This window comes from Eurytemora carolleeae, unplaced genomic scaffold (assembly GCF_000591075.1).
Source record: "Eurytemora carolleeae unplaced genomic scaffold, Eaff_2.0 scaffold547, whole genome shotgun sequence".
Classification (NCBI taxonomy): domain Eukaryota; kingdom Metazoa; phylum Arthropoda; class Copepoda; order Calanoida; family Temoridae; genus Eurytemora; species Eurytemora carolleeae.
In genome coordinates this window covers 132,801-149,251 of record NW_019396443.1, presented here as the reverse complement: position 1 = coordinate 149,251, position 16,451 = coordinate 132,801, and the positions used below count along the sequence as shown (strand labels likewise).

Here is a 16,451-nt window from a genome sequence, read left to right as displayed (position 1 = left end):
ATTATATAATATTATTTAAGTCTTATTTTCGTAGATGAGAAACAAAGTAGATTTAGAAAACAGATATATTCAATTTACATTCAAATTTGCCTTCAGTTATTACAATATTTGTATAATGCAATGGTTGTATTACAATATTGGTGTATCCGTCTGAACTAGCGGCCCTCAATGTATGATGATAGATCTATTTCCTCCGGTAACTCGGTGATATCAACCTCGAACCTTTCTTGAACCTCGTTCAAGATCTTAGCGTCACTCTCGTCGGAGACAAAGGTGATGGCCAATCCCTGAATGAAAAAAGGAAATTAAAAACATTAATTACATATTAGATTTACTGGTTTATTTCAGGTATGATGGCAATGTTGGCACAGAGCGCAATTTCTTTGCGCGCGTTTTTACGCTGAATTAAGGAAAAATAAATGATTTTTAGGGGGATATTAAATTTTAGGCTAAAAGTTTGAGAAAACTTGCCGTTTTATTTTCAATTTTCCCCACTCATATTTAAACTTCAATATTTTATAAAATATATACCCCCGGGTTATTGTGTTACAATAGAGCAGCATCATATCTTAGGGGGAAAAAAGTTAAAAATATCTCTTGCTCTATCTCTAATGTAAAATGGTTTTACCTTGGTACCAAATCTTCCAGCCCTGGCGACCCTGTGAAGGTATGTGTCGGTATCCTCGGGCATGTCGTAGTTGAACACGATGTTGACACGCTCTATGTCCATTCCTCGGCCAAACAAATTGGTCGCGACCAGAATACGCTTCTGGAAGTCTTTGAACTGTTGGTACCTAAAATACAAAATTATAACTTGTGTAAACTGCCAGAACGACGACGAATATTAAATCTTGTTTTCTTGAATGAAAATGTGGCATGACGAGGGAAAATTTAAAAATAAAAAATTCACAAATATTGGACAAATCTCTTATTCTCGTTCGACAATTTATTGAAATTTCTACACACCCCTCCTTAACCGAGAAAAAGATTTTTGAAAACTTACCTTTAACAAGTAAAGGTTTTCACAAATCTTGTAAGTGAAATATTTCCCTAGAAGAAACAGCTAGGTATTCAATCTCAACTATTCTGAGACCTGGAAAGTCTACAGAATAATGCCAAATGATTACTTCATATTGTTTTTTTTTTAATCTTTTACTCGGTTAAGGAGGGGTGAAGTAGGTTCTAGGGTGCCCCTGAAAAAAAATCAGATGTGCAAAACATTTTTTAGGAAGCATTAGGGTAAAACGAGCCCAAATACGAAATTTTAGCTTTTTAAAATAATTTTCTTAAATGGACCAGCCATTTTACTTTTCTTCCCGCCATTTTTTCCTTTTTTCAACAATTCTCGGCTAAATTGAGTTATCGTAGTCAATCGCATCTTTTTTACATCTTTCTTCAGCACTATCATATCTGGGAGTGGTTAATTAAACTTTTTTTTTCAAAATTAATTCCATACTTCTTAAAAATAATTTGGCAGCTAAGAAATGGCCTGAAAGTGTTTTATTGACAAATTTAGAGGCAAATGTGCAAGATATTGGCCAAAAAAATATATATTAAAATCAGTCTTCGGTCTTATTTTCTCCTGAACTCCTCTTGCTTGAAATGATGCAACTAAAAAAAAAAAAAAAAAAATTCTTAAAAAGATGCCCTTTTATGTTGAGATTGCACAGGAAAAAACAAATGTAGGGACATCTTTTAAAACAGCTGAGATAAAGAAATTTTAGTCAACTAATCAAGCGACGCTTAAAACCACGCTTTTTGAGTGACATTACATTAAAGTCATCTTTAGACGAAAATAATTCTCCGAATGGATTATACCTCCGTGGTCTTTAAAGATATTGGGGTTGTTTTTATTTGCACTGCTATAGAGGCATCAAAGCACATCTTGGTAATCATTTTATGAATTAACAATTTTTTTTTATAGGCGACATTATTTCACCAAGCAAGAGGAGTTGGGAGAAAAATACACCGAAAACGGTTTTAAATTACGTTTTTTTGGCCAATAACTTACACACTTGCCTCTAAACTTGTCAATTTAGCATTTTTAGGCAAATTCTAAATTCAGAGTGTTATTAAGAAGCAATAGTATTGAGTTTGAAAAAAAAAATTTACTTAACTACTCCAGGATGGAGCTTAAGAGAGGTGTTAAAAGAACGCGATTTTTCACCTTTTTCTGAATACTTAACCATAAGAAAAGAAAAAGATTCTAAAACATTGTCAAATATCCTCTTTAATTAGTAAAATAATTTCCAAAATGGTGACACATTTCAAAATCCCTAAAAAATTGGACACGATAACTCAATTTAGCCAAGAATGGTTGAAAACCAAAAATGAATTTTAATACCACAAAAATTCTTCCAGATATCTTAATGTACTAGAAATATCCTACCCAGAGATCTTAATAAATGAGCCCAAGATCTCCTACCCAGAGATCTTAATAAATGAGCCCAAGATCTCCTACCCAGAGATCTTAATAAATGAGCCCAAGATCTCCTACCCAGAGATCTTAATAAATGAGCCCAGGATCTCCTACCCAGAGATCTTAATAAATGAGCCCAAGATCTCCTACCCAGAGATCTTAATAAATGAGCCCAAGATCTCCTACCCAGAGATCTTAATAAATGAGCCCAAGATCTCCTACCCAGAGATCTTAATAAATGAGCCCAAGATCTCTTACCCAGAGATCTCATTGAACCCGAAATATCCTATCCCAAGATGTAATTGAACCCATATATCCTTCCTACTTATCTTATTGAACCCGAGATATCCTTACTTGAAGATCTTAATGAACCTAAGATATTCTACCCAAAGATCCTATTGAACCCGAGATACACTGCCTAGAGATCATATTAAACCATATAAAACCAAAAATATGCGGATCCACGGGGTAAAATATCAACCCAAAACTGCAAAAAAAAAACTTTTTACTCCTAAAACCCAAATCTTTACTTTTGAAAAAAGGGAGATTATAAAAATTTCCTTATTTCTGAATGGTTTTAGGACAAAAATAAGCGAAAAAATAACAAATGATTTTTTTTTTTTTTAAATTCAGTTTATCTTAAAGAAATGACCTGGATCCGTATCCGGATCCAAATCCGGATCCATTTTTTTCTGTGCGGATCCAGGATCCGGATCCGCATCAAAATTAAATGAATCCAAAGCACTGCGAGATAGCCTACCCAGAGATCTCATTGAACCCAAGATATCCTGCCAAGTGCCTAAAACTTGTTGAACCAAAGATATCCTATCTAGACAACTTATTGAACCCAGGATATCCTCCCAGAGATCTTGCTGAATTCTGGATATCCCAGAGATCCTATTTAACCCAAGATATCCTACCCAGAGATGTAATTGAACCCAAGATATCCTAATAAGAGATCCAACCCGAGATATCCTACCTAGAGAGTCTCTCCTCTTGGCTCATTCCCCTGTGTATAGCGATGGCAGGGAAGTTCTGCTCAACCAGAAGCTGAGCCATAGCAGTGCAGCGTTGCACGCTCTTCACAAATATAACAACCTGAAATCATGACAGTGAGATAAAATTTGAACAATTTTGCGTTTTCACGAGAGACTGTGAAGTGAGTTAAGATTATCTCTATTTATAGAGTGGAGTTTCCGATTCAGAACGGTACTCTTTAAATTTTGTCTAATTATGGATGAATTATATATAGTTTCCCATAAGAAAAGTGTCTCATTTTCGTTTTAGTTCATCTGAAAAAGTGACTCAACAGATTTATGCAGTACACCGAATAACCTTAAAAAAAGAAAAATCTTATTTATCTTTAAAATAAGGCTGTGAATCAGACACGCCACTGTATAATAGGAGGGTCACTTGTAAATATGTCTACAGTAATTGCTACTCGATGAAATTAAATTAAATTTTAAGTACTTAAGACAATATTAATATTCTCCAACCCACCTGGTTGAACTCCAGTACGTCGAGTAGTTCGAACAGTTTCCTGTTCTTCTCGCTGTCCTTCAGCTTGACGTAGTGCTGCTGGAGACCATGAAGAGTCAGCTTGGCCTCGTCATCAATGTAAACTTCCATCGGCTAAAAAAACGTTAATGCAAACCTAACTGGGATTTACAATTTGATATTTTATCCAATCATAGATTCAATACTCTCCCAGAAACACAAAATTAATTTGAATATCAAGGTTGAGATCGATCCCGTTAGAGTGGCCCCTCTTGAGTTCCTCCAGAGAGGAGGTTCACGCATCACTTTGCTCTGAGTAACCCATCGGATGATCCGACGTAAGAGTTCTATACTCTGGCTCTTTCAGCCCAGGCTCCAGGGAACTTCCTCAGATCAGGGACGGAGTAAACCGACCCTTCTCCGTGGCGTGACTTAACAGGATCAATTCTCAAACCTTAAGTTTGAATATCCCTCCACCCTACCCGATACCCATAAATACTGAACGTTAGACTAAGCTAACCAAAATATTATTTAAAAAAAATAAAGGTCTTCAGTTCTTATATTCCTGGTGCATACAAACCGTGCCGAGCTCAACTCTCCCAGATTTAACATTGAAATATTGATCCGTCAAAGCTGCGCAGTTGTTTCTACGAGCCACTCACCTCCACCTCGAGAAATTCACGATGCAAATCTCGTTAGGATCTTTCTTACTTTTCCAATCCCCAAACCATGTTGGTTCCCCGACATATTAAACCATTTGCTGAAGCAATCTTGCTTTTCTCCTTTAATTTACAAGATGGATAATCAGAACCTGCCAGATGTGTCGTGTGTGATGAGATGCTTGGTTACGTTTGAGGTGCTAAGAACGGTATGATTTGATACTTAAGAGACGAAGACAACGAGCGGATGATTGATTGATTGAGTAATGCTAGCTAGTGACGGGTGGCAGTATTCTGGCAGCGTTCCGTTTAGTTTAGGAATGACTGTGCGAGTATGAAGCTCGGCGAGGATGTGGGCAGGATGTTAGCCAGGACTGGCTTCAACTTTCTCACGTACATCTTGCATGAACTTCTTGCAGACAGGTCGGATTTCCTTGGAGAGGGTAGCAGAGAACATGCACACTTGCTTCTCGTGAGGGGTTGACCGGAAAATCTCCTGCACATCTCGCCTCATATCTAAATAATAATTAAATTTAATTGCGAATTTAAATCTAACAGGCAACGCAGAGGAAATATTTTCTTCATTAACAAATATGTCTTATACCCAACAACCTGCTTTTTAGTGTGTGTGTGTGTGGGGGGGGGGAGGCAATTTAACTTGAACAAAGAAATATGTCTTACCAAGTTGCTCCAGCATTTTATCACATTCGTCCAGGACGAAATGTTTCAAATTCTTGATGGGTAGCTTCTTGGTTCGGACAAGAGCAAGTATACGTCCAGGTGTACCGACCACGATGTGTGGACAATTGTTCTTCAGAACAGCTTCATCCTTAGCTATCGGAAGTCCACCGAAGAAAACTCCGACCTAAATAAAACATGAATGTTAAGTAAAAAAGCTTGAATAACAGTTCAAAAATAACGAAGCAATGAAAAGAAAAATTTCAGAGATCATTTCTCACACTTGTCCATAATTCTCTGAACATAAAAATAATTTAGGTCTGTAAATATAACAGTTGTATATATTGAATAACTTGAAATAATAGGGTGGTAAGTTGGGTTTTACATATTTAAACGGAGACCTAATAAAAAAAAAATTATTTTGAATTTATTCCCCATTGTGTACATAAGAAGTTTCAAAACGTAAGCTGATCTTTTATCAGATATCAATTTTCCCCAAAAAAAACTAGTTCACTAGGAAAAGGGATTTGATAAATAAAAAATGAAATGTAAGACTAAGACCTGAACAAAGTTTAAAACTCTGAGTAGTAGAAGGATTTTAGTCTATTTCTCTAGAAGATGTATATAACTTGTCAACGCATGAAGCTTGAAAGTTTGGGACACCTCCATAAGCCCTGATGAACTGACCTTCATATTAGGAATAAACTTGCTGAACCGTTCATACTCCTTGCTGATCTGGAAAGCAAGCTCCCTCGTATGACACATAACCAATACAGATACCTAAAAACAGTAAACAAATTCGAGATGTATTAATAGAGGGAGGAAATAAGGGATTATTAGACAAGTTTTCTTTTATCTTAAGTGATCAAGAAATTAAGATTAAATTTCTAAAGCAAAGAGGGAATGATAATTGACGAAAATGTTAACCCTTGCTTGATTTCAATTTTTCAAAAAAAATCTTTAATTTTAATCCAGTGCTTAGGATACATTTCATTTTGATGCGGATCCCGGATCCAATCTGGAAAAAAATGGATCCGGATCCAGGTCATAAATATTTCTTCGAGATTTACCGATTTATTTTTTAAACAAAATTTTTTTTGTTCGTTTATCGCTAATTTTAAACCCTATTCTGTTTACTGACCCCCCCCCCCTTCTAGTTGTTTTGCAATAAGTCAAAATTTGGCGTAGATTTTTACACAAAGAACTTAGAAGAGGATTTGCGCAATTATGGTTTTTCTTGAATACACATTCATATTTTACTAATTTTGCAGATATTTTTGAATATTTGAATTCGCTGGGGCAAGTGCTCAACAAATGTATTATTTGTCATTTAGCGCGATTTTTGTTAATTTACACACTTCATGCTAGATTTTGGAATAAATGGTTGGATTTAGGCAAATTCGAAATTTGTTCTTCAGATTTTTGAAGAAGAGTCCAAGGGCTTTCCCAAAATCTATCAAATGTTAAAGATTTGTTTCCAAAAAATAAAATAGAGGGGGGGGGGTCACTGAGACCCATTTTGGGTAAACCAGAGGTCAGTCGTAATAGGGTTAAGCGATTTGCTTGTAATCCATTTTTTATGGTATTTTACCCATTCGGAGTCCATGGATTCGCAAATTTTTCGAATACGGCAGGAGTCAAAATACTGCAGATCCTAAGCACGGACTATAACACTCATACAAGGTTGAATTGGTGGAAAAAAGAGTAAATTCTAAAACCAAATGAACAAATAAAGAATCTGCCTTGATAAAATTTCGGTAAAATGTGATATAAATAAAATAGGCGATATAAACCTGGTTTAAAATTAACTTTGGTAACACAAAACCTCAAAAATCAATTCCCATTCAAAAACGGCGATACAATAAACCACTTCAGAGTAAGTTGTGAATAATTCCAAGAAAGAAAATTTATCTACCTCTCCATCAACCATTTCAATCTGTTGCAGGGTAGCCAGGACAAACACAGCTGTCTTACCCATACCAGACTTCGCCTGGCACAGAATGTCCATACCCAGAACAGCCTAGGTTAAAAAGTATTAAGTAATAAAGATAAATTCACGAAAATAACATGGAATGCATTGAATAGGAGGCAAATGTTAGTAGATTTAATGGGTTTGTTTTGTTATTCACTCTAAAGGGGTCTGTCCTAGTATACGATTTATGGACCCCCCCAGGCCCCCTCCCCCTCCTATCAATTTAGTACATGACCATTTATTTTTCAGCAAATTTATTATTAATTATTTTTTTTTGTTATTTAGGGTTAGGTTAGGTTAAGATACTTTCTGGGCCGAGCGCTGCGGCTAGGATGGGCTAGGGGGCCGAGCGCTGCGGCCACGGGTTAGGTTAGTTAAGACACTTTCTGGGCCGAGCGCTGGGGCTAGGATGGGCTAGGGGGCCGAGCGCTGCGGCTAGGACAGACCCATAATCTGTCGTACCTGAGGAATGCATTCGTGCTGAACCTCTGAAGGATGCTCGAAACCACAATCTCCGATGGCGCGGAGAATCTCAGGCTTCAAAAGAAAATCTCTAAAACCAGAACTGTGGATGGAGACGTAGTTTCCCTTGACTCCGGACTTCTTGTCTCCAGCTCCATTTTCAGTTGCCTCAACGGTTTCAGTCTGTTCCTCCTCTTCGTAATCCAAAAGATCAGTTTCGTTGTCTGCCATTTTATCTTTTATCTAAATGAAACTTAGATAATTGTGCTAGATTCAGGTATATTTGAAGGATTTGGAAAATTGATGTGTTGTATTGGAAAGCAAAACGTTCGCGATTTAAAGATGGCGACTAAACCGATAAATGCTAGAGACGTGTTGCCAGAGTTGCCATGGTGCTGGGTGGAAGCTAATTTTCAATCACGTGACTACATACCGGAAAATAAAACCGGTTTTTGCCGCGGATAGTTTTAAGCGGCAAATTTAAATTATTGTAAAAGACGACAACTATGTCTACAACCAAATTAAGATGTGCCATATCGACTGGACTAACGTCCGCTAAAGCCCACTAAAGTCCGTTGTTCAAAAACCGGTTTTTAGTACATTAAAACATTAGTACATACTGGGTGTCAAAAAAACGTCATTAACATTAGACAATGTAGCACTCTTAATATGGTTCATTTTTTTGGACATTTTTAAAATCATACAGCCTAAATATTTCCGACCGATTCGATTGGGTACAGATCCACATTTGAACTACTGCTGTTTGAACTATTGATCATTTAAACTATTTATCGTTTGAACTATTGTTCAATCTAAACTGATAATCGTAATTTCCTGTTGTTCATACAAAACATTATTTACACATTTGAACTATGCAGTTTAAAATTTTTGTATTTCATGAAAAGCTGGGTCAAACAATCATCACAAAATAGTTTTCACATGGACATAAAAATAATTCAAATGACCAAATCACATTATAGCTCAAATGGCCATTTAAATTAGTTAAAATGAGAAAAAAGTATTTCAAATGAGCAAAACAAGTTCAAATTTTAACCAAAACATATAGCTTTCAAATAAGAAAAAAGAGTTTAAATGAGCAAAATAAATAATTCAATTGAGCAAAACATATAGTTCAAATGAGCAAAAAAATAATTCAAATGAGCAAAAAGTAGTTCAAATGAGGAAAAAAATACTTCAAATGAGGAAAAACAAAATATTTTAGATAAATCAAAAAGATAGTTCAAATAAGAAAATATTTTTTAGCGATCAATTGAGCTATATATTTTTGTTCATTTGAACTATTTTTTGCCCATTTGAACAATGTTTTTTTGCTAATTTAACTAGTAACTAAATTTTTGCCCCATTTTAAATTTTTTTTTTGGCTTATTAGTCATTTGAATTATTTTTTGCTCATTTAATCTATATTTAGGTTCATTTGAACTATATTTGGGTCCGTCTTAGTAAATGATATTTTTGGACCTCTTCCTATCAATTTTGTACATGGCCTAAATTTCAACAATTTTCAACAATATATAATATTTGTTTTGTGTTATTTCAGGGTTAGGTTAGGGTATTAAGACACATTCTGGGCTGAGCGCTGCGGCTAGGACAGGCTAGGGGGCCAAGCGATGCGGCCAAATGACTAATAATATCAACGTAATACATATGAGATCTATGTACAAAATTATTAGGAGGATATATTTAACTGGCAGAGAAGAGGAATGCGCAGTAGCGTATTCAGGGAGGGAGGAACCCACAGACGCCATGAGCCTCTGCTGTGCAGTCACAAACCTCCCAGATTTGCTAGGCAGACCAAGCCTCCACTATGCAGACCAAGCCTCCACTATGCAGACCAAGCCTCCACTATGCAGACCAAGCCTCTGCTGTGCAGACCGTGTCTCCGCTATGCAGTTTAAACGAGCCTCCACCTTTCAGCACAGCTTTTTTAAATCTTGGTTTTTATTTTATTTGTAATCAAAAATTTTAACAATTTTTTTTTGACGTAGTGGCATAAGAATTTTACTAAAGATTAGAGTTATTTTTTAATTGTCATGATTAGAAATATATATGGACTCATAAAGTGGTTTATAAGATTTATACTAAAACTTTAAATATTTCTTATGCAAAAAGGAAGATATTTGGGGAAATATTTCTGAGTAAACTTTTATTTTTGATTTAACAATATTTCTTTGAAAAATGTTAAGATTTAAATAAATGATACAAATTTTCTAGATTTAATTTGAACTAGGAAAAAAAGGGTATTACTTAAATCAAAGATTATAAAAGATAAAATGAAGTTCAATTCAAATTCTAAATATTTTCCTATTCGTGTAAAAAATGTTTAGAGTTTTACGTACCACTTTATTAGTCATTATAATTAGACACTATTTAAGATAACTTCTCATCTTTGAGAAACCTCTCATGCCACTTTGTCAAAAAATTTGTAAAAAAATCTTTTATATAAACTTAAAACACAAGTTTAAAAAACCTCCTGTATTACACAGGCATATTTTGCTGTATTGTGCATGCAGAGGCTAATGGCGTCCGGGGGTTCCCTCCCTCATTCAGAGGAGGGGAGTATATATTTCTCTTGCCCCTCCCCAGGATCTATGAGCATGCAAGGAGGCCCCCCTCCCACGGGGCTTTTAGTAAAGGGTTAAAATCTGGTGGGGTAGGTAAACTGTTTGTTTGTCCCAAGATGAAATGGAATGGTTTTCCCCATTAAAAAGTAGCTAGAAATTTTCTTTGTGTTTCGCGCCATATATTTTTATTTAACATAATTTATGTTTAATATAATACCATAATCAGGGGCGTATTCAGGAATTTGTCCAGGGGGGGCTTATATTTTTGTTTCTTTCCAGGGGGGGGGGGGGCTCAGCACCCGTTTGGGCCTGAAAACCCCCTGAAATCAATAAATTTCACTGGTCCAGGATGGGCTCTGCCCCCATTGCCCCCTGAATACGCCTCTAACCATAAGTATATACAGTGAGAACCAGAAAACTCCGTAATAAGAAGACGACTGTAAGGCTCAAATTATGACTTTGAATATTCCAATTGACATGAGACACAGCATGACTGAGCTGCAGTGTAAAACAGACCCATTTCATTTAATAAGTTAAAATTAAAACCTTTTTCTTTGTAGCAAAATCAAATATATTTAATTATTACTTAAATGTCGTCTCCTTGTTTCGTAGTTTTCTGGTTCGTACTGTATTTAACTTACAATAATTATACAACCATTTTAAGAGGAACACAACATTACAGGGGAAATGAAAGTTCTGGTATACGGTGTTTGATCTTATTTCGAACTTTGATACAATTGAGCGATAATTGAAGAACTTCCCTGTTGAAACAAGTGAACAATCCCTTTAATATATTCTGGATTGATTGTATTGTATGGTATAGTAGGATGTATTTTACATGGTGCAGAGAATATACTTTATCCGGAGTATATATCTAACTAATGGTTCATCTGGTTAATAGATTTCTGCAGGAGTACAGAGAAGGGAGTGAGGGAGGGCAATTATCACTTAAACCTTTTCATGGTTGGATCTCCGGCACTAAGCCTTAATCCTTTTCTCATGTACTTGGATGTAAAAACAAGACGAGAGGAGCTCTCCGATGTCACAAAGTCGCAGCAATAATGTCGCATGGGTTTTACCTTTTACCTTAAGTTCATTGTGGATTGATCTATTTTACAAGCTTTTTTGATGCTAGATTCTTTGTCTTTTTTGGTTCATTTAAGGAAATCAACAGCGTTCAGGCCATTGTATTTGTTCTATTATAATATTTTTAGTTTAATATAACATTACCATGCATAAATGCATTCTTAAATAGCAAAGGTTGGATTTTGCAACAAAAATCTTTGACGCTGCAGGAACCTTTTAGAAACTTAATCGTTTAAATTTTTGTTTTTTTCTTACCGGATCATAAGATTTGATAAAGTAATAAGTTTTGCCCCGCATAAAACCAGATTATTCTAAAAATTAACCATAAGTTTCAATAAATGAAATTCGTATGTAAATTCCGATAGATTGCAATTTTTTAAAGCTTTTTTTACGCATAGCAAACAAACCAAATATTTTTTACCAGAAGAATGAAATAAATGTTTTATCTTTCGAAAGTTTTGAGAAAACCCATTATTCCCACCGCATCTGTGGACGGGACTGGAGGGAACCAGATTTATTTGAAAACTTTTTATATTTATTTTTGTAATAATTCATAAAAACACTTTCCAGTGTCACAACACACTTTCCATTAAACAAATTCAACAATCCAATTCTTTATTTGGCCCAATTTCATGCATTATCCGAAACAGTATATGATCCATTTAAAACCACAATTATGGTATCCAGAATGTGAGTCCTGTTTATGAATGCTTTATCATAAATTCGTCCTAATTGTGAGTCCTGTTTATGAATGCTTTATCATAAATGCGTCCTAAATGTGCGTCCTGTTTATGAATGCTTTATCATATAATGCGTCTTAAAAGTGCGCATTAATGTTGATAAAGGTAACCAGCAAAGAAATTGAATCTTTGTCACAAACTTTAAATTTCTAATCCTTATATCTTTGGAACTTGATAATGTAAACCTTTGAAATTTCGAACTTGGATTATTTAATCTAACAGAATTAATAGTTAGAAATATTGAAAGTCTATGACATCAGGTATCAAAGATAAAGGGATTATAAAATTAGAGTTTGTGCCAAAGACCCAATTCCTTTCGGGGGAAAACGTACAATATACAATACAATGAACATATGTACTTTATTTCTAGTTATATATATGTATAATTTTTTCAGTTCCATCTTTGGTTCAAATTCAAATCCTGGATACAGTAAACAGAAAATGTATATATCCAGGATACAGTAAACAGAAAATGTATATATCCAAGATACAGTAAACAGAAAATGTATGTATTCAGGATACAGTAAACAGAAAATGTATATATCCAGGATAAAGCAAACAAAAACTGTATATATCCACGATACAGTAAACAGAAACTGTATATATCCAGGATACAGCAAACAAAAAATGTATATATCCAGGATACAGTAAATAAAAAATGTATTGAATGTATCCAGGATTCGGTAAAAATAAAACTAAATGCATGTATCCAGGAAACAGTAAATAGAAAAATAATTGAATGTATCCAGGATACAGTAAATAGAAAATTAATTGAATGTATCCAGGATGCAGTAAATAGAAAATGAATTGAAGATATCCAGAATACAGTAAAAATTAAATAAAATGCATGTTTCACTGAAATTAATTGTATGTATGAAGGATACAGTAAACAGAAAATGTATATACCCAGGATACAGCAAACAGAAAATGCATGTATCCAGGATACAGAAAACAGAAAATGTATATATCCAGGATACAGTAAACAGAACATGTACAGTACACATCTAGGATACAGTAAACAGAAAATGTATATATCCAGGATACAGTAAACAGAAAATGTATATATCAAGGATACAGTATTCAGAAAATGTATGTATCCAGGGCACAGCTTAAACAAAAACGTATGTATCCAGGATACAGTAAACAGAAAATGTATATATCCAGGATACAGTAAACAGAAATGTATGAATCCAGGATACAGTACACAGAAAATGTATATATCCAGGATACAGTAAACAGAAAATGTATAAATCCAAGATTCAGTAAACAGAAAATGTATATATCCAGGATACAGTAAACAGAAAATTTATGTATCCAGGATACAGTAAACAGAAAATGGATATATCCAAGATTCAGTAAACAGAAAATGTATATATCCATGATACAGTAAACAGAAAATGTATATATCCAAGATTCAGTAAACAGAAAATGTATATATCCAGGATACAGTACACAGAAAATGAATTGAATGTATCCAGGATACAAAAAAACAGAAAATGAATTGTATATATCCAGGATACAGTAAACACAATGTATTATATGTGAGTATAGAAGTAACTAGTATACAGTGAAAAGAATTGACATAAAAATACATGCTGCTAAATACATGATACTTGATACATGATGCATCCTTTAGTAGGGACGAGGGTTCTTATATCTTGTTATTCAGAAACATGGTGGTTTAGATTAGCTCTATACAGTATACAGTATACAGGAGAGACCAAGAATAAATATATCAATGTTTTTACTCAACCAGAGAAAGAAAGTCATCTTAAAATGACAAATTTTCTCCGGCAGAGAAACTCCGGCTTTTTATCACAAGCGTAAATAATATATTAAAGGAAGATATAAAGCACTGTCATAGGACAATATAGTACATTTAAAGTACTGTCATAGGACAATATAGTACATTTAAAGTACTGTCATAGGACAATATAGTACATTTAAAGTACGATCATAGGACAATAAAGTTCATTTAAAGCACTGTCATATGACAATATAAGTTCATTTAAAGCACTGTCATATGACAATATTGTACATTTAAAGTACTGTCATAGGACAATATAGTACATTTAAAGTACTGTCATAGGACAATATAGTACATTTAAAGTACTTTCATAGGACAATAAAGTACATTTAAAGCACTGTCATAGGACAATATCGTAACCTTGCAGAGTTGTCAAATTACAATACAGTACATTTTAAGCACTGTCAAAGGACAATAGTACGTTAAAGTGTTTTCCAGGACAATACAGTACATTTGGAGCACTGTTTTTAGACATTATAGTACATATCGATAACTATCTTAGAACATTACAGCACAACTATATAATCTGTTTAACGTATCCAGGATACAACTATATATTCTGTTTAACGTATCCTGGATAAAACTTTATATTCTATTTACTGTATCCAAGATACAACTATATATTCTGTTTACTGTATCTTGGATACAACTACATATTCTGTTTACTGTACCCTGGATAAAACTATATATTCTGTTTACTGTATCCTGGATACAACTACATATTCTGTTTACTGTATCCTGAATACAACTACATATTCTGTTTACTGTATCCTGGATACAACTATATATTCTATTTACTGTATCCAGGATACAACTATATATTAAGTTTACTATATCCAGGATACAACTATATATTAAGTTTACTGTACCCTGGATACAACAATATATTCTGTTTACTGTATCCTGGATACAACTCTATATTCTGTTTACTGTATCCAGGATACAACTATATAATCTGTTTAACGTATCCAGAATGCAACTTTATACTCTGTTTACTGTATCCAGGATACAAAGTTTCTGAATTTGCGCAGGATGTTATTTATGTATTCTTATTTAGTGAGGATAGTTGAGATATATTGCTGCAGGAGAACATAGAACAAAAACAAACCAGGATACAAACATACAACATGGTTCAAACATACAACCTTGTTCAAACATACAACATTGTTCAAACATACAACATGATACAAACATACAACATGGTTCAAACATACAACCTTGTTCAAACATACAACATTGTTCAAACATACAACATAATACAAACATACAAAATTGTTCAAACATAAAACATGGTTCAAACATACAACATGGTTCAACCATACAACATAATACAAACATACAACATGGTACAAACATGCAACATGGTTCAAACATACAACATGGTTCAAACATACAACATGATACAAACATACAACATGGTTTTAACATTGGGAAAAACAGGTGGCGGTGAGAAGTACGAATTTTAACAAGATTAACTCTAATTAGATTTCAGAGTTTTTATACAAATTTGATTACCCCCGCTCCCAGTCCTTGTCTTTCCTGATTCTAACCTAATTTTATCTAATCTTATTTTACTCTTTGTATATATACATATGTGTGAGTGTATACAGTATACAACATAAATACTTTTTGTTTATACATTTCTATTCTTCTATAAAATAAAGCTCTTCGCTCATATCTATATATAAATTTGGCTTGTCTGTTTGTTTGTTTGTCTGTTTGTTTGTTTGTATCCAATAAACGTCAAAACGGCTGAACCGATCGGGCCCAAATTTTTTGTGGGACATCTAGGGACCCCAGGGAAGGTTTATGAAAAATCAAAATTTCAAATATTTGTCTCCATCAAAATTCAATCGTCATTAATTTTTTAAAAATTTTGAAAATCCGCGAAATTTTTTGTGAAAATCCGCGAATTATTTTTGTTTTGTTTTACGATGTACACAAAGAGAACATGTTCACAATTAATTTAGAAGATGGGCGCGAAGCGCCCTCTAAGGCTAGTATATAGAGCTAAATATAAAAAAAATCTTATTCTTATTTATTGATTATGACTAGAGTGTAAACCTAGCAAGTTTACTAAACTTTTTTTTTAAATTTAAATTTTTTTCTTCTTCAAAATTCGATTTTTTAAAATTCCACGGGCAATGCTAAACACTTCAGCTAGTATTTTATAATTATATTGATAGAAGATAGTTAACTGCAAGATTACTGATCAGGCAACTCTACAGTAGAATTAAGAAGAACAGTTATCTATATAGCTGCATTAAGATAAAGAAGAATTGTGAACTACAGTAGCATAGTATAAAACGGACAGCAGTGACATAAAAAGAAATAATTGAAACTGCACTATGTGCAATGTACATTAAGAATACCGAACTGCAGTAGTTGCAGTAAGATCAAGAAGAGAAGCTAACTTCAGTAAGATCAAGAAGAGAAGTTAACTGCATGCAGTAAGATCAAGAAAAGAAGTTAACTACAGTAAGATCAAGAAAAGAAGTTAACTGCAGTAAGAAAAGTTATATGCAGAAAATGCGGATTTGTGGAATAAT

At 34.0% G+C, this 16,451-nt stretch overlaps 1 protein-coding gene across 1 annotated transcript; it reads right to left on the bottom strand.

The window, feature by feature from the left end:
* Positions 1–47: 47 nt before the first annotated feature.
* LOC111703416 (spliceosome RNA helicase DDX39B) lies at positions 48–8,081 on the bottom strand. The gene is made up of 9 exons (XM_023475356.1): positions 7,688–8,081; positions 7,169–7,273; positions 5,941–6,033; positions 5,257–5,440; positions 4,973–5,091; positions 3,920–4,051; positions 3,399–3,517; positions 629–794; positions 48–287 (listed from the first exon to the last, which is right to left on the bottom strand). Exons 1-9 carry the CDS (start codon positions 7,916–7,918, stop codon positions 156–158), a joined length of 1,281 nt encoding a protein of 426 aa, XP_023331124.1. The 5' UTR covers positions 7,919–8,081; the 3' UTR covers positions 48–155.
* Between the last annotated feature and the right edge of the window lie 8,370 nt (positions 8,082–16,451).